Source organism: Dryobates pubescens, chromosome Z, assembly GCF_014839835.1.
Source record: "Dryobates pubescens isolate bDryPub1 chromosome Z, bDryPub1.pri, whole genome shotgun sequence".
Taxonomy (NCBI): Eukaryota; Metazoa; Chordata; class Aves; order Piciformes; family Picidae; genus Dryobates; species Dryobates pubescens.
In genome coordinates this window covers 99,641,536-99,666,159 of record NC_071657.1, presented here as the reverse complement: position 1 = coordinate 99,666,159, position 24,624 = coordinate 99,641,536, and the positions used below count along the sequence as shown (strand labels likewise).

The 24,624-nt window shown below is 40.2% G+C and overlaps 1 protein-coding gene across 2 annotated transcripts; it reads left to right on the top strand.

Moving 5' to 3' along the window:
- Nucleotides 1-2,912: 2,912 nt before the first annotated feature.
- Nucleotides 2,913-19,729, top strand: DEPDC1B (DEP domain containing 1B). Of its 2 annotated transcripts, XM_054178557.1 has the most exons (11): nt 2,913-2,960; nt 3,557-3,822; nt 7,029-7,164; nt 9,248-9,375; nt 12,383-12,513; nt 13,805-13,852; nt 14,387-14,527; nt 16,364-16,530; nt 18,445-18,621; nt 19,096-19,281; nt 19,555-19,729. In XM_054178557.1, the coding sequence occupies exons 1-11, from the start codon at nt 2,913-2,915 to the stop codon at nt 19,714-19,716; spliced, it is 1,590 nt and encodes a 529-aa protein (XP_054034532.1). In that variant the 3' UTR covers nt 19,717-19,729. The 2 variants fall into 2 exon arrangements, with proteins under 2 accessions (XP_054034532.1, XP_054034533.1); XM_054178558.1 differs by lacking the exon at nt 19,096-19,281.
- Nucleotides 19,730-24,624: the final 4,895 nt, after the last annotated feature.

Below are 24,624 nucleotides of genomic sequence, written 5' to 3'. Positions count from 1 at the left end.
TTACCTTTTAAAGTACCATTTTGTGTAACCTTCACTACTAACGGAAAAGAGGCTTGTGATATTTGCTTTGTGCTTGATCTGTGGGATGTTCAAATACCCAGATCTTTGGGGCAGGTTTTAATTGCCTCCCTGTTATACAATTCTAAGTAAGTTTTGTTATCTTAATACTTTTATAGGAATATTTATGGTGCATTGTTAATGGTAAAAGAATTTAAACTTGGACATGAGGTGCCAATCATTTCTTATGAAATTACATGGAAGTCATCTTTATAAAACAATTTTTATTTAATCTTTTTCAGTATTAATCCCTGTAGCTATCAACTGTCATGATAGAGTGAAAGTAGATCTCAGAAAGAATTTGGATGACCTGAGATATGATGCATGAATTTTAAATGTTTGAGAACTTGGGACTTCTTAGCCTAATGAAGAGAAGACTGAGGGGAATCTTATCAATGCTTTTAAATGCTTAAAAAGGGAGGGTGTCAGGAGGATAGGGCCAGGCTTTTTTTTTCTAGTGGTGTCCAGTGACCAGACAAGAGTTAACAGGCACAAACATGAACATAGTAAGTTCCATCCAAACATGAGGAGAAACTTCTTTGAGGGTGGTGGAACATTGGAACAGGCTCTCAGAGAGATGGTAGAATCTTCCTCTCTGGAGTCATTCAAAACCTGTCTGAATGCCATCCTGTGCAACCTGCTCTGGGTGAACCTGCTCTGGCAAGGGGGGTGTGACTAGATAATGTGCAGAGGCTCCTTCCAACCACCATTATTCTGTTATCCTAGAATGCTCAGTGATGAGTTTTGGCTCTTTGAAGTGCATGTACGTAAGCCAAGACAGCCAAATGCTGATTAGGGGCCACACATTCCCACCACAGTGGGAAATGCAATCTCTGACTCCTAAGTTGCAAATTCTGTCACCTCCAGCCAGTCTTGTCTTCCAAAGCAGGAGTCATCTCCTAAGGACAGAGACCTATTGCTGCTTTTTCAAACAGCTGGAAAGGATTTGCCTCAGATTTATTTTTAAAGCTTGAATGGTGCCCATTTTTTTACATAATAATTTCTTAACTAAGTACTGAGGAAGAAAGTGGGACAGTTTGGCTGATTTAGGTCTTCTTGAGCCTTCAAGTGTATTTGAGAAATGCAGACTTTTCATGGAAAGGCTGTAACAGCCCCTCAGTAGTGTAAGATGGATGATGCAACCCTCTGCTGCCTCTGGAGGAAAGTAGGCATTCCTTTCTAGTCTTGCAGGTCCTGACTAGGGAAAGGCCTAGTTGTGGTCCCCGATTTTGCATTAACCCCTGTGCCTCCCTCTCTGGTGCTGTTAACATGCATGAGGGAATGCATCCTGCAGTTGGGTGTGAGGGGCCACCCCTCACCCCCTTGTTTTTCGGTTTGGGACCTAGATCTGGAAGTGATCCTTCAATCTCACACACAGTAACACAGTAACACAGTAACTAAGGTTGGAAGAGACCCCAAGGATCATCAAGTCCAACTCAGTTGGGTTTAAGTAGGAGCTGAGAGTATAAAGAATCAAAACTAAGATCTGCACATGGACAGGTGCTGAGCAGTAATGAGCTAACAAAAAGCTTCCAAGTCCAGTGGTTGTGCAGTAGCCAACTGCCTGCAGAATCCATTGTTTGAGATGGAGAATAAATAAGCAGAAACTGGAAATGCTGATCATGTATTAGGCTGTTAGCAAGTGACTTTTCAGGTTTCTCCTGCATAATTCCTTGCATTCTGGTTTAGTTTCCTGTAAGTTATGAAGCGTTTGGGGAAAGTAAATGCACCGTCTGAGCAAATTGTATGGATGCAGCCTAGTAGGTTGTGTGACTATGCTAATGACACCAGTACACAATGTTATTACACCTGGTCCTCTTATGCACAATGTTACTGCTTGTGAGACTTACGCAGTCTGGATCTGCACGGCTGCATTTTTTCCAATCTAAAAACTGGGCATCCTGCATTTTGACAAGTATTATACATCTGAGTTACACTAGCAAAAGGAGTGCAATAGTCAGGAAAGTTGTTGATGTTATAGTGAACGTTTATCGATAAAATTTTAATAACTGGGGTTTAAGCTTTTAATAACTGGGTTTGAAATTTAGATCTTGGATCTGGTGGAGAAACAGAATCACACCATCAGCCAGGTTGGAAGAGACCTCCAAGATCAAGTCCAACCAGTCACCCAACCCTATCTAATCATTGCAAGCTACTCCTCACTTGGGGAGTCCTGAGAATTCAGACAGATTTTTTTTTTGTAAACTAATAAAAGGTCTGTATTCTCTAACAAGGTGGCAATTCATCGGCCAGTATTTTATTGTTTGACTGTTTCGCAAACCTGAGCCTGGTCCCGTGTCCCTTGCACCGAAGGAGCGCAAACAAAAACACATAGTTATGTTCATATTCAAAATTAAGTACATATTAAAAATGAAGTAACGTATGCTCTGGGAAGCCTAAAGGTCCCGCTGACGTAGACTGACCCAAACGCTACGTTTACGCCGTCTACCCGGCAGGAGGAGAGTTTTCCTCCAGCACTTCTGCACCCGGTTCCACCCAGCGGCGTTGATTTCCCTTCCTGGCGAACCCCGCCCCGGTACGTCCGGCTCCCCGGCGGAGGAAGCCAGCCCGCAGGCCTGCCGCGGGGCAGAGATGCCACAGTGCTGGGGCGTGGCGGTGCGCACAGGGGCCTCCTTCTCCCACTCGCCGCGCGGGTGGGGTCCGCGCGTCCCCGAGGCCGGCCGAGGCCGGGGGGGGACGACCCGTCCGGAGGTTCCCCCTCGCCAATCAGGAGCTCTGTCACGTGTGGCCGCCGCCACCCAATAGGTGAAGGCTGCGCCCCTCGGGCCCGGATTCAAACGGTCGGCGCGCGCGGCTGCTCGTTTCCGTGGAGACGGCGAGGCCTGGCCGCGTCCATGGAGCCGAGGTTCGTCGGCCCTGGGCCCTACCGCGCCACCCGGCTGGTGAGTGTCCCCCATGGGGCTGGGTGCCCCGTTTCTTCTTTCGTCCTTTGTGTAGCCCATTCCCTCCCGGGTGGTGCCCCCGCGCCCGACGGAGCTCTATAGAGTCTCCCTGCCGGCTGGCTGCCTTGAGATGGTTTGGTTGCCCGGGCCTGCCCTGCTGGCCTGGTCGTTGTGGCCTGAGAACCGTGCGCCGCCAGTTCTGGCTGGCACTGAGTCTACCTCAGCAGCCGGTCCTCAGTCGCGAACCGCTGGGGCGGTCCCCAGCCGTGGCCCACCGCGTCTGTGTGGGGCGGCTGGCCCCATGTGTCCTGCACATCCTTTTGTCCCGTTAAAAGCCCAAGTGGTGTTAAAGCTGTATTTCTAGAGTCATAGATAGCATGGGCCTCTAGATACTTAATCTTCATAAATCTTGTGGGTTTTCTCAGATTTTAGCTCTTTAAATCATAGTTTTGGTTTCAGTGTGCTTGTGAACTCGGATGACAAAGTATATGTAGTTCTGTGTTCAGATCTGTTTGAGTTCTGATACCGCTTTGTACGGCTGAAGTGCATATAAAAGACGAGTGCCTGTAACTGTTGGTTTTGTTCTTCATCCCTAGTGGAACGAGATAATAGAGCTCTTTCGAGCTGGGATGCCTTTACGAAAACATCGGTGTCTCTTTAAAAGCTACGAGCGTTGCTTCAAAGCTTCGGAGGCAGTGGACTGTTTGCATGAACTGCTTGGTTCTAATCAAAATTTTGGCCCAGAAGTGACTCGCAGTCAAACAGTTAAGCTGCTTAAAAAATTCCTGAAAAATCATGTTATTGAAGATATTAAAGGAAGATGGGGCAAAGAGGACTTTCAAGATGATGGCCACTTGTACAGGTATACTTATACAAGGTGACTAATAATTTTGTTTTTCAGAAACGAGAAGCAACTCTTGTGCAATGGTCTTACTTTTTTATTTTATTTTTTTGTATTTGGTAGACTGTCTTTGAAGAGGTGTTAATGTCTTCTCCCCCTTTTCGTTTAAAGAATATATTTTCTTTAGTGATAACTGTCAGTGTTTGGAGTTTAGAGTTAGAAATGCAGTTAGGTGCTAGTACTGTACAATGGTGGTAAGCATGGTACTGTTTTTGGTATGTTCTTAGGACCTGTCCTTCTCTGTCAATTCTTCTTATGGCAGTACTACTAGCAGTTTTTCACTAGTGCCATATGTGTTAAATGCTTTATCTTCTCTCTTTCTTGTCAGAAGGTTAAATATAGGTTTTGGCAACTGCTTTGTATTATGCTATATCTCTCTGATTTGACTTGGCGTGCTTACGGTTTTTCGTTTGTAATTGTTTTGAATGACATCACAACACATTCAAATTATTTCATTCTTCTTTCCTTTGTGTTTTCAGCCATGACTTCCCTGAGCTACAGACTGTGGAATTTGGTTGAGTGAAATGTTTCGATGCTTTTTGACTTTCTCTGTGCCCTGCCTAACGATATGTTACTGGACAGGACAGCTCTTCTGTTACAGCTGTCTTAATAATGTTCTTTATCTATCCCTCAATCAAAAGATAACTAGGTTACTGATTAAACATTTTTTAAAATGGGAACTGTGTACCTTTCATGCTTCTTGAATTGGAGCCATCTTTTTCATACTGGGTTTGATGCATAAATTAACTGTGTAGGCTATTCATGGTTTTGGTGTTTGGCTTTAAATATTAAACAATGCTTTTTCCTTTTTACAGAGGTGAGCATCAATTTTCCAGCCCACCATTCTTAATGTATTTAATATCCTGGCAGCTCCCTCTGGTGGATTATCCTAATATTATGTTGTAAATACATTTCCCTGTTGGTAACTGGTACCAGTATAAGAAACTTAATTCCACTTACAGTGCCTACTCTGGAAACCTTAATATGCTTCAGACTTTTTATATACGTTCCTGTGTTAACTTACTGTAACTGTACACTGTGGTCCATAACTGTCATTCATTACATTCATTAGTAGTCTGTTCTTGCTCATTCCACAGAGTATGCAAACTAAGATGTTGTGTAAAAATAACCAGTATGTTGTTTCCCATGGTTAGGCAGAGTGTTAGGGTCACACATGTCTAGAAATCACAGGACTTAGCTATTTGTATGCAAGCTGCATTTTTTTACTGTATGAGTTTACTAAAGAATTAGAATTAGCCAGGCTGGAAAAGACCTCTGAGATCAAGTCCAACCTAGCATCCAACACTAGCTAATCAACTAAACCATAGCACCAAGTGCCCCATCCAGTCTCTTCCTAAACACCTTCAATGATGGTGACTCCTCCTCCCTGGGCAACCCATTCCAATAGCCAATCACTCTTTCTGTGAAGAACTTCTTCCTAACATCCAGTCTAAACCTCCCCTGGTGCAGCTTGAGCTTGTGTCCTCTTGTTCTGGTGCTGGTTGCCTGGGAGAAGAGACCAACCCCCACCTAGCTACAACCTCCCTTCAGTTAGCTGTAGACATCAATAAGGTCTCCCCTGAACCTCCCCTTCTCCAGGCTAAACAACCCCAGCTCCCTCAGTCTCTACTCACAGGGCTTGTGCTCCAACCCCCTCATCAGCTTTGTTGCCCTTCTCTGGACATGTTCCAGCAAGTCAACATCTTTCCTAAACTGAGGGGCCCAGAACTGGACACAGTACTCAAGGTGTGCTGTTGAAAATACTCTAAGGCAAAGGAAGAAACAAAAGCTGCAGAAATTTTAAGCTCTAAGAAATAATGAAGAGCTGAAAAGTTGAGAACACTCAATAGCTAAACATGTGCAATGTAATCTGGGTTACTTTAGAAAGCAATGTCTTGCAGGATTAGTGCAAGGTGCTTATTACTTCTCCTCAGGTTTGTCTGAAGAAAGTGATAATTCGTTGATACTCTGTTGAAGATCATTGTGTAACATGCCAAATGGGCTCAGTGTGCGTGGTCAAAACCATTTTATGTTTAAGCCATGCAGGATAATACCACGGGACTTACAAAACTGCAATTTAAAAACTTTAAATATTGAAACTATCATGAAAGGATGGGCTGAGATATTGGAGAAAATTTGAGGATCTCTTGAGCTTTCCTGGTTGAATTTAAATTCATGCTGTTCAATGGCATGCAAGTTCTTGCTGCACACTCATGGACATAACTGTCATTTGCATTCTAATTAAAAGAGGGAGATTGAAGCAATTTCCTCAACCATCAGGAATCTCAGCATCTAAAACCTAGGAGTGCAGGTACACAAGGTCTGCTCTGGGCCATTCTGATTATGTAAGCTCCGTCAAACTGAGTTGTCTTTCTGATGTGCTGCCATTAATTCTTTTGTATGCACTCTGACTGAAGTTTGGCAGTGGTTTAATTCTGATCAGGCTGAGGATGTGACTCATTTCGGTGTCTGGCATAGTTTACGTTCCTTGTTTTCTGCAAGAACTAGATTAGGGTTTGTTGTGTTCATGGGTTTTGGTTTTGTTGGTGGTGTGTGGGTGGGAGGTTTTGTTGTTGGTTTTGTTTTGGGTGGTTTTGTTTGTTTTGGTGGGTTTTTTGTCACTTCTTGAAATGCCTTAATTGAATGAGTTTCATGCATAACCAGCTGGAAAAATACTCCAGAAAAGAACAGGATAAAATCTTCCAGAAAGCATGTAAACACAGAAGAACATGTTCATGTGAACAAAAATGTGTGGACACTTGTGTGCAGGATCATTAAATCCAAGCTTCAGTCATGTAATGTTGTTACAGATCTTTGCTTTAGGAGATGCATGCTAGCAGTATAACATCTTCTAATGGAGAAGTGAGTCAGTTGTCTGTGCACAGTGTTGGTCCTGTTTGAGATGCAATGGAATGTCCATGTTCATCCAAGTCTTAGCTCTGTTAGGAGTGGTACAAAGAACCTGAATTGTTCTGAAGCAGCAGATGTATGCTAAACAAAATACCTTAGGATATTTTTGTGTTGCTTGCTCTTCAGGCAACAAAGTCATGCTGTTCAGCGTCCAAGGATTTGCTGTGTTTTTGCATATGAAGGTCTGCTACAGTTTTGATTGGCAAATGTGGACTAGGGTGGAGTTCACATTCACTGAAAGTATTCTCTAATTGTAGATTTCCTCCTTCTTCACCACTGAAGCCGTATCCAAAGAAACCTTCGTGTAGAAAGGAAGTAATTAAATTTCCAGACTGGGATCAACCAAAGGCTGGCACTTCCCAAGAGCACATCCCAGTGAAATCTGCCACAATTGTAAGATACTCAGTTTTTATTTCCCAAGATGTATGCATATTTGGAAAGCAAAACTGAACTAATGCTCTTTTTGCTGCTGTACAAAATACTTAGTTATAAAATTGAGTGCAAAATACTTCTGCTTCAATTTTATATGAAGTTGTTCTTAATGGTGTGCTGGGGATGGTGACTTTTGGTATTCTTTCTGCTGTAGGTGTTGTCCTGAGCATCTGAAATTCAACATGGCTGTATTTGCCTGTATGTTTGCATTCCAGTTTGCAATAGGGATTTATTATAGGACAAGACAAAATAGTTACTTTACTGTCACTTGCACTGTAACTTTTATTCAGCCACTCCACATAGCAGAACAGTATTATTCCCTTCCTAGCTGCTGAAAGGTTGTTAATGATTCAAATCCATTTTCGTAAGGTATATGTTGTGGCTGTGAAGAAGTCCTGCTTTCATTGTTACTCTCTGTGAGAGTGAGTGGGAATCATCTGCCCCATGCTTGCCTGGACTGATAAAGTCTCTGTAAAGTTGTTGAAAAATCTGTTTTTATTAGTAAACCAAAATGGTATCAGTTCTTGCCATCTGGACATCTTAAAAGCCTAGATTTTACTCAATTATGCTAGAGGCAAGGTTTAGAATATACATGTCTTGTATGGGAGGGTTTTCATATTTTGTAAACTCTGGATTGCTTTGATCATTTTGGCCTTTTTATTAATGCTTGCCAGTATAGGATGCTAGCCTAAATGGTTAGTCCAGTTGTAATCCAATTACTTATGTGCACATTTAGTGCACCTTTATGCCCAGATGCAGCTAACCTCCACATAGCCACTTGCTAACTGCTACCTTCACCCCCAGAAGGATGGGGAGGAGAAATCTGAAGCAAAATCAAATCCCTGTGGGTTGAGATAAGGAGAGTTTAGGACAGATTTTAATTGCTGAGCAAGTATCTGCTGCAATTCTATCATGCTGTATCATCCATCTGTCTTCTGAATTTCTTCTCAAGCATCCTAGCCTGGTAAGAGTTAGTAAAAGATTACCTGTATGTATCTGACTTAGATGAGACAGCAAAGAATCTGGTATAGCTCAATCTTTCACTGTCAATGTTGGTTAATACAGGGAACCAGAAACTGAAGTAACTGAAGCAAAAGTACCAGATTTTCTGGCTCTTTTATAGAAAGGTGTAACTTCTACTGCAGTGGTGAAGTAGACTGGTAGCTGAAAGTGGTGGCAACTTAAACTGCTCCAGCATATATTGGAACAATTATTTCCTGTGTGGACTGGGGGGCATGGGTCTCTGTAGTGGAACACTGATGTGGAGACCAAATGCCAATTACACAGGGTGCTATTTTATTCAAAATATGTCTGGTCTAGCTTTGTTGAATGACAGATAATTAGTGCTTGGAGTAATTAAATGCACTCCTGCAGTGCAGTATGGGATTGGGTTTATCACAAGGAATACTGTTTATCTGTTAGGACTGCTCTGTGATATAAATCAAAAAGCTGGGAATGATTAGTTTTTTTCTTGGAAAGAACCCTGCTGACACAAACTGTACTGTATGTTCACCTACCAACCCATTCATGTCAATCTTCAACCATCAAGCCTGCATATGAAGGTTGAGTAAAGGATAGCAGTCTCTTGCATTCTCTGCTTTACTGCTATGGTAGTGGACTAGACTGGATTGATGTCTTCAGCTCTAAGTATTTCCTTTACTTTTTCCATGTACAGAACCTGTAATGAACTTGTTTAGTTATGATTGGTATTTGCTGAACAGGGATGAACACCTGTTTTTAATATTTCTCCATTAAATTTCCCATGAGCAGATATTTAATCTTAAAGAGGTAGCTGAAAACAAGTGAGTTGAACTGATTATAGTCCCAGGGAGGATCTGAACACAAGACTGGATGCCACTCGTAACTAAGAAAAGATGCTCTACATCTGAAAACCCTCTGCGCTCACTTGCGTCATGGAGACCTTACTGGAATTTAAGGCTATTTAAAACACTTGTAATAGGGAGCATGATTTAAAATATATCTATGGTGCTGTTTAATACTTGAAAAGTCACCAGCTGATGCAGAGTGTTTTTTCTGATTTCAGAGCTCTGAGATGTGGTACAAGCGACACAGTATAGCTATAGGGGAGGTACCTGTATGCAGACATCTGTTCCGCAGAGAACTAACACAAACACATATAGAAGAGATATGGAAATCCATGACTTTAGCACAGTGAGTATAATTCTAGTTGCTTAGTTGCTTGGGCGGAGTTGGATTGGTGATGGGTTGGACGCGATGATCTTGAGGGTCTCTTCCAACCTGGTTTATTCTATGTATTCTATGTATTCTATGTATTCATGCTGTTATGTTATATCTGTCTAGTAGGTTATAGTCTTGTCTGTCTTCTCTAGCAATGCTTGTAGCTTCACTCACTCTTCATTGCTGCTATCAAAGCCATAGTGGCTAGATTAGGTATACTGCTTGTTATCTGGCTAACAAATTCAGCAAAAAATGTTTGCAAAGAAACTTTAATACCTTTTGAATTTTTCCTGTGTTATTTGTGTCCCTTTGTTGTGTGGACTTTGTCTTGCTTAATCACTTTTTTCCTCAGACTTTCTCTTTTTGTCTTGTTGCTAGAAAATAGAAGCACTTCTGTTGAAGTGCAATACCATGAAACCTTTCAGACAAGTACAGTACTTCACATGAGGTAAGATATGTAGTGGCTAATTGAGTGCAGAAGGCTTTGAGATTCAGATGCTCTTTACCATTTCTGAAAGGAATATCCATTGCAAAGTTAAAAGCTTTGATTTCAACTATTTATGCAGGAGAAAAAACCAATACAGATTAGCTACTTTTCACAGCACAGTTGAGGCCTTGCTAATGATCACTTTCGTCTGGACCTAGCACATTATTTCCATGTAATGAGCTTGATGCCAAGGCAAGAAGCTCCAGTGCTGCTATGATCTGCAATGGAGTGATGTAACATGGTACACAGAAGGATTTCCTCAACTAGGGGAACAGAGACCTGCCAGGAGCCCACTGCTTGTGAAACAGAGGTGGATGGGACCTGGGCAGGGCCAGGAGCAATGATGGCCAAGCTCCTCCACACCTGTGAAAGAAGCTCCTACTGAGCACTAGTGACCAGGTGGTCAAACAGGGTGTGGGACAGCAAGTGCCTGGGGAGGAACTGTACTTCTGCCCACTTAACTAGAGAGCAATGGTATCCACCTGACAGAAAGGCATAACCTCTCTAAACTCTGCACCCACCCCAACTGACAGAGCTGCCCAGGTGAAGCTCCAGTAGGAAAATGATGCCATTCTGTTGTCAGGTTGCAGGGTGTGTCCTGCTTTTACACCAGCACTGGTCACCAGCAGTTGAAAACACCTGTAGGAGGTGCTCAGGTAGAGGATCTCCTCTGCTTGGAGAGGTCAGCCAGAAGGCAGGCAGGACACATGAATGGGGAAATTGCCTGTACTTTCTCTGCCTGGCTGAGCACAGTGACTCAAGGGATAGGGGACAATGGTGCCAGCTGGGCTGAGGTCAGTTGTATGAGGTTGTGGCAGTTTTAGACTATTCCTTTAAAATGAAACTGCAGATTTCAAGCAGAAAAGTAGAAAAATATACATAATTCACTATTGGGTGTAAAAAGGAAAACAAAAAATTATTCTAAATGAATTTCATTAGACAGGATGTCTGGTATAGAAGTAGCTATTCTATAAACATCTTACACATTTTACTTCCATTCCCATTCCTTCTTTTCTTCTCTGGTCTAGCTGTTCTGCTGGGAAGATAACGCTTCTGGCTGACCTTGAGATAAGACTAACACTGCTTCTCTCTCTCTCTTGGTACAGGGGGTCTGGGAGGTTTTGGTGGGGTGCAGTGGAGCAGCTTCCCTGGTTGCTTTGACCGGGGGGTTTTCTGTGCTATTTTCTGATTGCAAATACCTGCGCGATATTGTAAATACTGTATACTTTGTACGTATTTATTGCATTCCATTGTAGAGCGTAGGTTTTGCTTTGTAAATACAGCTTCCTTTTGCTTCCAACTGGGTCAGTTGTGCTTAGTTAATGCATTGGGAAATTTCAACCCACTACAGAGGTTTAACAATGCCAAGTGCTGGGAGCTGCACTTATGTCACAACAACCCCATGCAATACTAGAGGCTTGGGGAAGGGTTGCTGGAAGGCTGACCAGCAGAGAAGGACCTGAGGGTGCTGGTTGACAGCTGGCCAAACATGAATCAGCAGCATGGCCAAGTTGCCAAGGAGGCCAACAGCATTCTGGCCTGTATCAGGAATAGTAGAATAGAATAGAATAAACCAGGTTGGACGAGACCTTCAAGATCATCGTGTCCAACACCACCTAATCAACTAAACCATGCAACCAAGCATCCTGTCAAGCCTTGCCCTGAACACCCCCAGCGACGGCAACCCCACCACCTCCTCAGGCAGCACATTCCAGTGGGCAAGCACTCTCTCTGTGTAAAACTTCCTCCTAACCTCCAGCCTAAACCTCCCCTGACGCAGCCTGAGACTGTGCCCTCTTGTTCTGGTAGTGTGGCGAGCAGGAGTAGGGGTGATCATGCCCTTGTATTTGGCACTGGAGAGGCTGCTTCTTGGATCTTGTGTTCAGTTTTGGGCCCGTCACTACAAAAAGGACATAGAGTTGCTGGAGGATGTCCAGAGAAGGACAACGAAGCTGGTGAAGGATACAGAGAACAAGACTTTTGAGAAGCAGCTGAGGAAACTAGGATTGTTTAGTCTGGAAAAGAGGAGGCTGATGGAAGACCTTATTGCTCTCTACAGCTACCTGAAAGAAGGTTGTAGTAAGGTGGAGGTTGGTCTCTTCACCCTAGTAATGTCTCTTTCTGGTCACCACAAGATAGGACATAAGGAAATAGAATGAAGCTGTATCAGGGGAAAGTCAGAGTGGATGTCAGTAAAAAAGCTCTTCACCAAGAGGTTGGTCAATGACTGGAACAAACTCCCAAAGGAAGTGATCAGAACATCAAGCTGGCCTGAGTTCAAAGAGTGTTTGCCTGGATGATGCTTCTAGTCATATGGTTTACTTTAAGCTTGTTCTGCAAGGAGCAGTGAGTTGGAGGGGTCTCTCCTGACTTTAGATATTCTGTGATTCTATGAAATGGAGAAATCTTTTTCAGCATTGTACCTATCCTAATACTATGTTTGTCTTTGTCAGATTAGATGATGTTTGTACTATGTATTTTGTATTTTTGCAGATTACAAAAGGTCCTGGGTTTGGATTCTCTGGACGAAGTGTTAGACACAAAACTTGTGAATTCAACACACATAGTCCAAAATGTATACAATGTCAATAAGCAAGGCATTGTCACTTTAGAAGACAAATCAAGTGAGTATTTTAGAAGCTTTTATTTAACTTAGTTATATTATCATTTACTAACATAGAAAAGGGTTAGTTCTAATCTATATAAACATGTAGCATCTTTATACGTGTATGATCACATCTGTACCAGGTTTTTTATGAAGTATATCGCTGTTATCCACTGATGTCACAATAGTAAGAATCAGTGTTTATTCTGTGTTCACTCTCTTAAACATATTCCTGCTTTAGCAGCATTGAAAGGTGAAGGAAAAGGAGCAGCAGCTTTTCATTTATGAAGAGGGGTATTACTCACTTCCTGATGGTTTTGAGAGACAAGACCTTAACTGCTTCAACTGGAGTGTTTATGTGAAGGAAATATGTATTAAAAATGGGGAAAGAATCAAATTGTATACTAAGAGATGCTTAACTTTCTCAGTTTTCAGTCATTGTGCTTTAAAATTAGTACTGAGTTTAAAAACACTTTGCACATCAGGAAGAAAGTAAAGCATCTTTGCTGCTGTGATAGATTACTTACAATACTACTGCCTCCATATTTTCCACAAGATTTGAAGAGAAGTCTGGTTTGATTTGTGAGTGAAATCTCCTTCAGAGCACATACATGTTCTTTTTAAAGACAATTGTAGTGCCCAAGGATAGTAACTTCCTCCTTGCAGAAGTGACAGAACTGAATGTAGGAGTGCTTTCCATCATCTTCAATTCAGAGTGAAAGCTCCACTGAAATGCACTAGTAAAGGTATAACTTCCAGGTGTAGCCTGGAGAAGAGGAGGCTCAGGGGAGACCTTATTGATGTCTACAGCTACCTGAAGGGAGGTTGTAGGCAGGTGGGGGTTGGTCTCTTCTCCCAGGCAGCCAGTAACAGAATGAGAGGACACAGTCTCAAGCTATGCCAGGGAAAGTTTAGACTTGAGGTGAGGAGAAAGTTCTTCCCAGAAAGAGTAATTGGCCACTGGAATGTGCTGCCCAGGGAGGTGGTGGAGTCACCGTCCCTGGAGATATTCAAAAAAGGATTGGACGTGGCACTTCAAGCTATGGTTTAGTTGTTATGAGGTGTTAGGTATTAGGTAATAGGTTGGACTTGAAGATCTCTGAGGTCTTTTCCAACCTGGTTGATTCTGTGAACTAATTTTGCCTTTTTTTTCAGGGCAGGTTAAAAACTTGTGATATCCGATTTGTAGACTGAATTGTAAAAGTAGTGAGCATAATTAGTTGATACTGAGTACTGCAGGTACTAGAGTATAGATGAATTTCAAGATAGTTCCCACATTAATGTTTCTGTTCATTTTTTTCCCCCTGCAGAAGAACTACCTCACTGGATATTATCAGCAATGAAATGTCTAGCAAACTGTAAGTAAATTCAGAAGAAAGAAAATGGACGGAAAAATGAACAGGAAAAAAACCACAACAAAATAACCAACCAACAAACAAACAAAACTAAAGAACCCAAACAGCCCCACAAAAACAATCAGAAAACAAACCAAAAAAGTACCCAAAACACCCACCCCTGTAAAATACCAATTGAATTGACTGTCTTTACTGTTTTATCAAATCATCTTTCTATTCACAGTCACTATTTTTTTTTCCTGTAATCGCCTTAAAGTTGGAAAAGACCTGGCAGCGTATATTTTCCTGCCAGTGCAGCATATTTCAGTGAAATCTACAATAGTTTAGCTGTTTTATTAATATTTTCCTTCTGCTGTATGTTTTCACTAGAGCAGTTCAATTTCACTTACATTTTGAAGAACGATTCTAAGTTTTGGGGTGTGGTTTTTTCCCTACTTGATATTTCATTTTTATTGGCTGGAATGGACAATAGTGATCTAGATGTTGGATGCGAATTTCTTAAGTTTCTTTTTTATTTTTGCTTGTCATTCTTTGTAGCACCAAGTTACTCAGATTTGAAGCAGCCTACATACTCAGGATTTGAAAGAGATGTCTTCAAAACTATATTAGACTACTTTGAACAGAAGAAAGAACCTCTTCTCACGTTTCATTTTTTTGATGTTTTTGTTAGCGTGTTAGGTAAGTAGCTCAAGATGCAATAAAATTATTCTTTTGACTTGAATTCCTGGAATTAGTTTACCATACTCAAATAGTATCACAGCTCATTTGTTGAGGAGCTGCCCTGTCCATTCTATGCAGAGAATAGTTTAATATTTAAATTTATTTCATATCACAAGATCTTTTTTTACCACATTAGTTAAAAATCCTTCCATTGCTTGTCTTTACAATTTTTAAAGGCTTCTTTCATTGCTTAGCCCTGCCACACCTAACATGGATTTCATGATTGATTTTTTTTTTTTTTTTAATTTTTTTCTTTTATCCCTAAGCATTTTAAAACCACACAGGCTTTCAGAAATTGCTTGGTTGAGTCTAGATTAAAAAGGATTAGGGCTGTAAGGACTGTACTTAACCCTGACAATAAGACATTTAAAAGAAATTAAACTATGTTATTGCTTAAGCTTAGAATATACATTAACTAATCTAGTGCTTTAAAAACAATTTTTAGTTATTCACCATAACTTAAGACTTCACACTGTCTGATTCACCTATCCTATAGTTATAGATGGTCCATTGAAAGATGGTAAATGTGAAAATACTTGGTTGCATTTTGTAGTTATATATCAAAAGAGCAGCTGAGTGGAAGAGTAAGCATTCTTTGTAGCTTTTCTGAGCTTCCCTAAGTGGGCCAACATTGCTTTTAATAAACTATTGAGATTAAAAAGGAATTCAGAATAGTACTTTTGTTTCTGGAATTTAGTATTTTTGTACTTGGACAATCTTGTGTCAGACTAAACAGTTAATTTTATGACTTCTTTCTCTTAGGCAACAGATATTCTTGATAATATTTTTTAAATTGTTCCTCTCCTTTCATACTTTCTGCTTGCATTTCCATTATGTTTCAGATCTTTCAGGTTTTAAGAATTTTACTTCACAGATGTAAAAATGAGAGGAAATAATTCATGCCGATGTTTATGTGGAAATGAATGGAAATTGTGCACTTCATAAAATAACCCAGGAATTAATTCTGTGGTCTCTTCCACAAAAAAAAAAAGTTATTATGGAATCCTTCCTTCCTAATAGATTTACAAGTCAGGGGAATATGAGCTTTCAAGAGATACACTAGTTTATCTTAATTTCTTACATAATTTATTTTAAAATACTGGGAGTATATGTTTGAAAATTTCAGGTTTAGCAAGAAATATGCCTAAACAGCCTCCTTCAGACACTCAACACAAGTATTTGAATGGCTAAAAATCTGTTATTTGGCCTTAGTGGGATTATTTGAGACACTTGAGGTAAGCACCTTCAGTGACTCTCCCACAATGACCTGCGATGGGATTGGGCCAGATGATCCTCAGATGGTCAGTCAGCATGGGATACATGGGTCCCAGAAAAATGGGACCAGGAATGGTTAACACTTGACCTTGATGGTGGGACACTGTCCTAAACAAGTATGCAGAGAACTGCATTTGTATTAATACAGCTAAAGGTTGTACTACAATGAAGAGGGACCTCAACAGCCTGGGGCAAGTCCTGTCCTTGGTGGGGAAAAACTTTGTGTTCCAGTGCATGTTGAGGGTGACTGACTTGAAAGCAGTTTTGCTAAAAAGTTCTTGGCAGTCTGGTTGGGTACTGTGACCATGAACCAGCAATGCATCCTTGTGGCAAAGACCAGCAGCATCCTTAGCTGCTGTAAGAGCAGTGCCAATAGATTGAGGAAAATTGACTGAGGAAAATCTCATCAGTAATTCCAGTTGGGGGTGACAAAATTATTCAGGGCTTTGGGGAAACAGTTTTACAAATGTTATGTTAAATATTATGGAAATAAATAATGGAGAATCTTGTATAAAACAGGTCTACTGCAAAAACACAGCAAGGCTGTAGAAGCTCTTCAGATATCTTGTCTCCTGCTGCCACCGGAAAATCGGAAAAGACTACAACTGTTGGTGAGGATGATGGCAAAAATCAGCTTCAACAAGAATTTGCCACCTCTTTCTGAATCACTGCAGACCAGAACCTTGGTATGTATAATGTAAGGCAGAAGGCCTTTGGAGTAGCACAGGTAAAAGATTATTACTGGAGAATGTACACAAAATGCAATCTGCTTGTTTGAAGAACATTCATTTGTCTATTCTATATTTAGGTGGGTTGGATTGGTTGATGGGTTGGGCGCGATGATCTTGAAGGTCTCTTCCAACCTGGTTTATTCTATGTGTTCTAGCTTTGTGAAAAGCTATTCTGAATTATAATAAATTGGAATTTCTTGGTAAATTGTGAACAAATAAAGAATTGTCTCAGAATTTGGCTGTTTCCTAATCTTTCAAAGTTAAATAACCACTGATTTCACTATTAAGCAGAAAAAAAATACGGTAGATGGAAGTCTCTGGTATACTTCATCATTGAAGACAGTGTGAGAGACAAGAACTATGTGCTCGAATCATAGTTAGAAATATGGAGCAGAATGTTTTGTTTTACCTGTTTTCAGACATGAAAAAAAAATAATTTCAGTACTAATTTAGTTTATTTCAGTACTAATTTTTTTCATTGCTTAAATACAGAAAACTTTGAAAGTACTTTTAATCAGAATTTGCCAAAATCCTAGGCTTTGCTAATGCTTTTTCTGTATGACTACTTGTAGAGCTGATTTTTGCAAGAACATGTTATTGCAAAGTTATTATGCATAACTTGGCAATTTTGACTGTCTAAGATGATGTATTACTTTGGGTTAATGCTCAAGTTTTCTGTGAGAAGTGCAACAGAAAATTCAGCTCCGTAAAAGTCCTATAGTAACACGTATAAAAGAAACTTTGTTTCATGGCAATGACGTTTCTGATTACCTGTGAATAGTATTTGATTAAAATTTTATTTTGTTACTGCTGAGGTTATATCTTAAAGATTAAATACATAGAATACATAGAATACATAGAATAAACCAGGTTGGAAGAGACCTTCAAGATCATCGCGTCCAACCCATCAACCAATCCAACACCACCCAAACAACTAACCCACGGCACCAAGCACCCCATCAAGTCTTCTCCTGAAAACCTCCAGTGATGGCGACTCCACCACCTCCCCAGGCAGCCCATTCCAATGGGCAATCACTCTTTCTGTATAGAACTTTTTTCTAACATCCAGCCTGAACCTCCCCTGGCGCAGCCTGAGACTGTGTCCTCTTGTTCTGGTACTGCTTGCCTGGGAGAAGAGACCAACATCCGTCTGTCCACAACCTCCCTTCAGGTAGTTGTAGAAAGTAATAAGGTCACCCCTGAGTCTCCTCTTCTCCAGGCTAAGCAACCCCAGCTCCCTCAGCCTCTCCTCGTAGGGCTTATGTTCCAAACCCCTCACCAACTTTGTTGCTCTTCTCTGGACTCGTTCCAGCAAGTCAACCTCCTTCCTAAACTGAGGGGCCCAGAACTGGACACAGTACTCGAGGTGCGGCCTAACCAGTGCAGTGTACAGGGGCAGAATGACCTCCCTGCTCCTGCTGGCCACACTGTTCCTGATGCAGGCCAGGATGCCATTGGCCCTCTTAGCTGCCTGGGCACACTGCAGGCTCATGTTCAGTCTACAGTTAATCAAAATAATTGTTATAAACAATGTTATCTTTAGAAGTTAATCCTTTAGGGTTCAAGTATGTTGTACTAACTTTCAAATTCCTGTGTTATTTTAAAAATCTCTGGGATATTTGTGTCCTGTTTCACTGAGAAAGCCACGTGAAATGGAGATTTGGCAAGGTCACATGTATGAGTCAAGTCAGTCCAACTATCCACAATGCACTCTCTTTTTTTGGTTAATAGACTGATATTTTGGAAGTGTGGTAAGTATTGTGCTGTTAAAATCTATTTTCTTAAAGATCAGTTTTAAAGTTAGGTTGATTCCCTACCCCTAAACAGAAAAATATACAGTAACATTGGGATTTTTTTTTTTCCCCTCAGATGGTTCAGGCTTTTTCCCGTTGTATTCTATGTTCAAAGGATGAAATGGACTTGGATGAACTGCTTGCTGCTAAACTAGTATCTTTCCTCATGGATAATTACCAGGAAATTCTAAGCGTTCCTTCCACCTTAAAATCTTCTATCGAAGAACATATTATACATCTCCAGAGAGTCCAAGTAGGTATCCAATGAATGCCTCTGTGCTCTGCCTTTTATGCCTCTGTGCTTCCATATCAATTTATGCTTTTTGCACCAGTGTCTGACAGTTCTTAAGGACTTTGTTCTGTCTTTGCTACCTTATGAATTGCTAATTAATATTAACTTGCTGGTATTTGGCCATAACTATATGTTTAAATGAAACTAAACAGTCCTTGAATGGCTTAGAGATAAGAGCTATAAAATGCTTTCCTGGTGTTCAGCCCTGTCTTATCCATGAAATGCTGAAATTATGTTTGTGATTTTAAGAAACTATGAATGCTTTAAAAGTATTTCCATTAATGTTGATTTTTCTTTTGGCGCTGTCCTTACTTGCTCAGCTTTTTCATTGCTTTTTCATTTCCATTTCCTGATACTGTATTTTGTTCTGTTCAAAGATGATCTGTCATAGCTGTCGTTTTTGGGTTGTTTTTTTTCTTCAAATTCTTCCTTCAGATAAAGTATGCTGGAGCTGAAACTGGTGCAACTTTTACTCCTCCATCATTTTGTCACCAAATCGGTACAGATGAATTTGAATACCAAAGGGCAACTGGCTCTCAAGAACCACTGGCAGCTTTATTGGAAGAAATTGCAATGAATAAAGAAATATCAGTGAAAGATAAGAAGAAGAAACTTAAACAAGTAAATAAAAATTGCTCTAAATGCTTTAATATTAACTGAAATGCTTTGAGGATTAGATGTTTATTCCTGTAGAGAGTTACTGAGATTTAAAGCAGTGTTACAGGTACTCTTGGAAATCGAAAACTTTTAAATCAAAATATCACCTGATTTTCTATGTAGAGGTATAAAAAGCTTTCCTGCTGCAAAGGTGCAGGTTGCACTTAATAGTTTTTTTGGTTTTTTAATTTACAAGTCTGAAAGAATTTTTTTACTGAAATTGATGTATTTTTCTAGTTTCAGAAATCTTACCCTGAAGTGTATAGAGTACGATTTCCTACTCCTGAAACTGAAGCGGTGCTATTTGCAGAAAAGAATAAACAGAAACCACCAATTCTGATGTGGGCCTTTAAAAAGCCTTTTCAACCATTTCACAGAACCAGAAGCTTTCGGATGTAAATGGTTCTAATTGTACCAGTGAACTGAGTCAGTGCATATTATCAATGGATGTTATGCAAGAGGAGTAGTAACCCAAAACAACAACAACAAAAAAAAACCTCACCAAAACTACTGAAGAAAACTGCTGAAATGTAGAAAAGGTCAAAAGAAGAGGAAGGTATTGAGGTGGTAGGAATCTGATCTGTTGTCAGTATTTTTGTAAATCTTTTTTTAATGTGTGTTTTACAAAACTGAACAAAGTCAAGGGGATAATCTACATGTAGGTCATAAAGTATACTTACTGTTTGATTTAACTATTTCAAGGTCTGAATGTGTAATGTGTTGTCGGTAGCTAATCAACTTTTTCTGCTCTGTGGTCTTTTCTTTTTTTGCATATGCCTTTCTCTTCTCTCTGAATAAGAGTCTTTTGTGTTACTTAGGCTGTGATTTTCTCATCTAGAGGAACTAACTTGCTGTATTAACCTGCAGTATATGCTTGAATAAGTAGAAAACACTGGATTTTGTTTTCCTGTTGTACATTTTCGTGTTCTTGATATGTAGGACTTTTTTGGGAAAATTTTAAAAACTCTTTTATTTTGGATTCATATGATACATTCCAGCTTGTGTCAAGTCCTGCTGAAGTTCCATTAACACTTGTAGAGCTGCCTCATTCTTTTAACCATACCAATCTTTTAAGTCTTTTCCCATATCAAATTTGATGCTTGAGAATAGCACTAACTTTATCATAAACACATGAAACCTTGAAGCATACATGCTTTTAATGATTTCATTTGTTTGGCATTATGAAATCTACTGTACCTTTAACTTGACTGTGTATACATGATTCTCTCGAAGCTTTTAAAGCATTGCTGTTTTCTGATGCTTCAGAGTGGTGATTTCATGTTATCCATTAGAAATTTTAAAGAGCAATACTGCATACCTTATTAAATGTCAGAGTAGTCATGCAGGAGAGAAAACAGCTGACATCTCAACAAATCTTTGTCTGACATTTTAGTAAACAACCCGAGGGCTAGTTGTAATGCAAAATATTGTCAGGATTTTCACTTTGCTAACGTCCTAACCAGTCAATGAGCTTTAAGATGTATGACAAGTGTTTCGGTTTTATCAATTGGAATGTTTCTTCACCAATGGGATTCTGAATAGTTCATATTTCCAAAACCTGTTTTTACACATCAGTTACACTTGAACTATCGATATTTTTCTTAAGCAGAATTAATACAAAATTGATACAAAAGAGTACCATTTTAAAATAAGGAAATATTAAAATTAAAAATAGTTTAAGGCTACTTACCTCTTGTTCTGGGTGACATAACCATTTAGGTGTGTCATAGTATGTATTGTATGTCTATGTGCAGTCAAACATTGACTATGACTAGACTGCTTGTATAATAATTTGGTTACAGCACTAGTTTAAGTATGATAACAAGTAAGGCTGCTTGAAAAGCAAGTCTTGCACAAAAGTGGAAACCTACCTGAAGATATTTCTGGCATCAATTTTTAGATTGCAGAGAAGGGAATCTATTGTTTCAGTGGCAAATGCCAATGTCTCATTGGCCTGCCAGTAAGACTTACACTGTCATGTTGAATTTTTTTCCCATTGTTACTTCAAAAATAAGTTTGTATCCTTTCTGAGTTTATTTTGAGCAGTAATTAGTTTACTGATTATTTTCTATGAGGAGAAGTTGAAGATGTGTCATGTATTTATCTGGATCAATGTATTTTGTTTCAAATAATTTTTTTCTCAACTGTGATAAAAAACAACTAAGCAATTCCATTTACTCACAATTCTTAATGCCACCACACAATGTACTTCAAAACTTTGAAGGGACTTTGGGGAGGGAACTTTATCTGAGATCATCATCTTGTAAATGATTTTAGTTGTTATCCTATTTTGGGAGACGTGGCTATCGTCAGTGCTTGCTGTTCCTTCTTGTCTCATAACTGAACCAACTGCATATATGAAATACAAAACCAGTATGAACATGAAAAGTAAGATTGTGCATTTTGATTTAGAAAGAGAAAGATCATTCAAAGACTATGGGCTTGATGAAGAGTCTTAGAAATACCTCCAGGTTCTGCATCCCTAAGCTATAGTCAATAGAAACTTCAGTTCTGATATTAACTCTCAACAATTTTGTCTTTACTTCTGTCTGAAAGCCCCGAAGTTGCCAAGACTGAACAACATGGGCTCTCTTGGATTTATTTCCTTTGAACTGTGAGAACCATAAGCCAAATACTCTTTGATTAACCTAGTGGCTATTTTCTGAAAGGACTGACTGAATGGAATACTGGCTGGCTTTCTTAAAGTACATCAGGTTGAGGACTCAATAAAGGTAGAAGACATTCCACCTGCTTTTTCTGTATACTTAGACCAATATTCATCACTGACCGGGAGAATCTCAAATACCTACCTGTAAGCTTGTATGTAAGCAGAAGCTATTTCATGCTAAATTTTCACAACACTGCTTTAACATCTTAGTACTGAAACTTAGAGTGTTGTGACATTAGTTGTAACAGTGCTGTTAGGCTTTTGGGATCTTTGAGTAGAAACTTCCATTTTTTGTTTGTTTAGTTGGGGTTTTTTTATGGTGTTGGGGTTTTTTGTTTGTTTGAGTAGGGTTTTTTCTTTGCCCCAAACAGAGAAATCTGTTTTCCTCCACTCCAGCTTGAACATAACTTTTCTGATCTACTGATTCCTAGTAATATATCTTTGACAGCTTTGCTTCAGCATTTCCTGCAATAAGGAAGAGCGGTGTTTAGATTCTATTCTCAGTAATGTGTCATAACTGTAATGCTGAGCCAACCCTGGGCAGCAGTTAACTCTTCTTCTAATCATATAAACTGATATGAAGGTTTTGAGTCCCCTGAGCCTTAAGGATGAAGTGATTAGAAGAGCGGAAAGTAGAAGAAAGGGGAAAAAGATATCGTGACCCTTGGATCCAGCAACATCTGACAGACTCTAAGTATTTTCTTCTTTGGTGGTGGGTGTACATCCAGCAAGGTCTTCTGTGGTAGATGCAACACTTGGACCCAAATATTGTTGTCCCTATATATCTTTTGTGTGTGGGGTGGCCTCCCCAGTTCACACAGGGAGGCAGTGCTGATTTGCATGAGCCCCTTCCAGTATAATCCTAGTCCTCTCCATGGTGCAGTTGCAGTGATTTAGAGGAATCAGCTCAAGGAGGACACAGAATCTGGCTTATTAAGAACTTTGTCTCTTCCTTTTGTCAGCTGATCTGTAAAGAACAGGTCTGGCCTGGAGCTCCTGAAAGGAATTGGTTGAGGGCCATCGTCAGTCCTCTTGATTTGTGGTCTCTAGGCAGGCCTTGTCTATTCAGAACTTTATCACTGTACATTGTTTGAGACAACAGAAGATCTTTCAAAGAAGGAAGCTGAATCTTTGCTTAATACTGCTCTTTCTTGCTAATAGTTGCATTGCTTTCTTTCCTTATGCACTTGCTCTAGCTCCTAAATTTTAACAATCATCTGGAGAACCTTCTGGTTACATCTCTAGTTATGCTCGGGTCCTCTGGTGTTCTTTAGCTAATGGCTTCCATCTTTTGTTACTAATCTATAGAGGTTATTTAATTGCATATTTTGTGTGAAATCTCTTTAATTTATGTTGTAGTTTGAGCTGGGTGCCCCCCTGGTGCATTCACTTCCTGTGTCCAGAAGTCCAGCCCAGAGGGATGGACACAGGAAATTGTGTATTTCCTACCATAATTCTTTGCACCACTATAAGATCCAGTGCGGGGTCTGGCACTTCCTCTTTCCTTCCCTCTCCGAGACTTGGTGACTGGGGGAGAGATCTCCCGGCCATGGGCCTGATTGGGCCCAAGGCCACAGGGGGATGGGCAGTCTCAGGCCTGGCCAGCTGAGACTAGCCCAGCAGAGGGAGGGGGAAGAAGGAGCCCTGGGGGTTTTGGATGCACCCTCAGGTGGGGATGGGATCTTTCTTTGTCACTGCGCTTTGGGTTTTCTGTAACATTCACTGCTTTCTATTTAAACTTTCATCACTTTTGCAATCCGTTTGCCTGAGTCGTTATTTCTGCCTGTGGTGGGGAGGGGATCTGCCCCAAACCCATTACAATTTAATTCACCACAATTTTTATATCAGCTGTTTACACATATGACTGATGTTTCTTTCTGAAACTGTTTTCAGATGTTAATCCCCTTCATACAGTAGGAAGCTTAGGTGAAATCTGGTGATACTGTCGTCTTATTCTACTGGGTTGAATTAAGTGCAAATTCCTTAGATTTTAAACCCCCTGACTCTCAGATACCCCATTCTGTAAGGATATAAGTGCACTTGAATTGATTTTATTGATTTGAAACAGCTGGTGTAATTTATCAGCTAATGCATTAACATGAGTATTTTCATCAGTTCTTTAGGCTTGAAGTAGAAGTGTGAGGTCTTTCAGGTAAACAGCTCCTGTAAAACAGGATTAGAATTTATACAAGTCTTTAGCTCTGTTTTCAAGTATCTTCTTTATGGTATTGGTCTGGTGGCAAACCTGGGAAAAAGAGTGGAGAAACTAAAGGAGAATTTTACTGAGAACTTAAAACAGTGAGAGGATTAAAAGTAGGTAGTGCTTTTACAAAGGAAGAGGGAGTTGAAATAACACAGGAAGAACCAGACAGTTCACCACAACTATGTGTATGTAAATCACAAAGGGCGTCTACTAAGTGCCTCACCTGGGATCTTGCCCTAAAATCAGTGGGGATCTCACTGAAGATAGCAGGCATTGAACACAGCCTGAACTTCTGAACTTTTAGGACGGAGGCAGGCTTAATAGACTACTGAATATTAACTTCTCCATACAGAGAAGTGAAGAACCTAATTTAAATGAACATACGATGTATGATGCAGGGGCGTTACATGTGGAGGGGTACACATAGTAGGCGCAT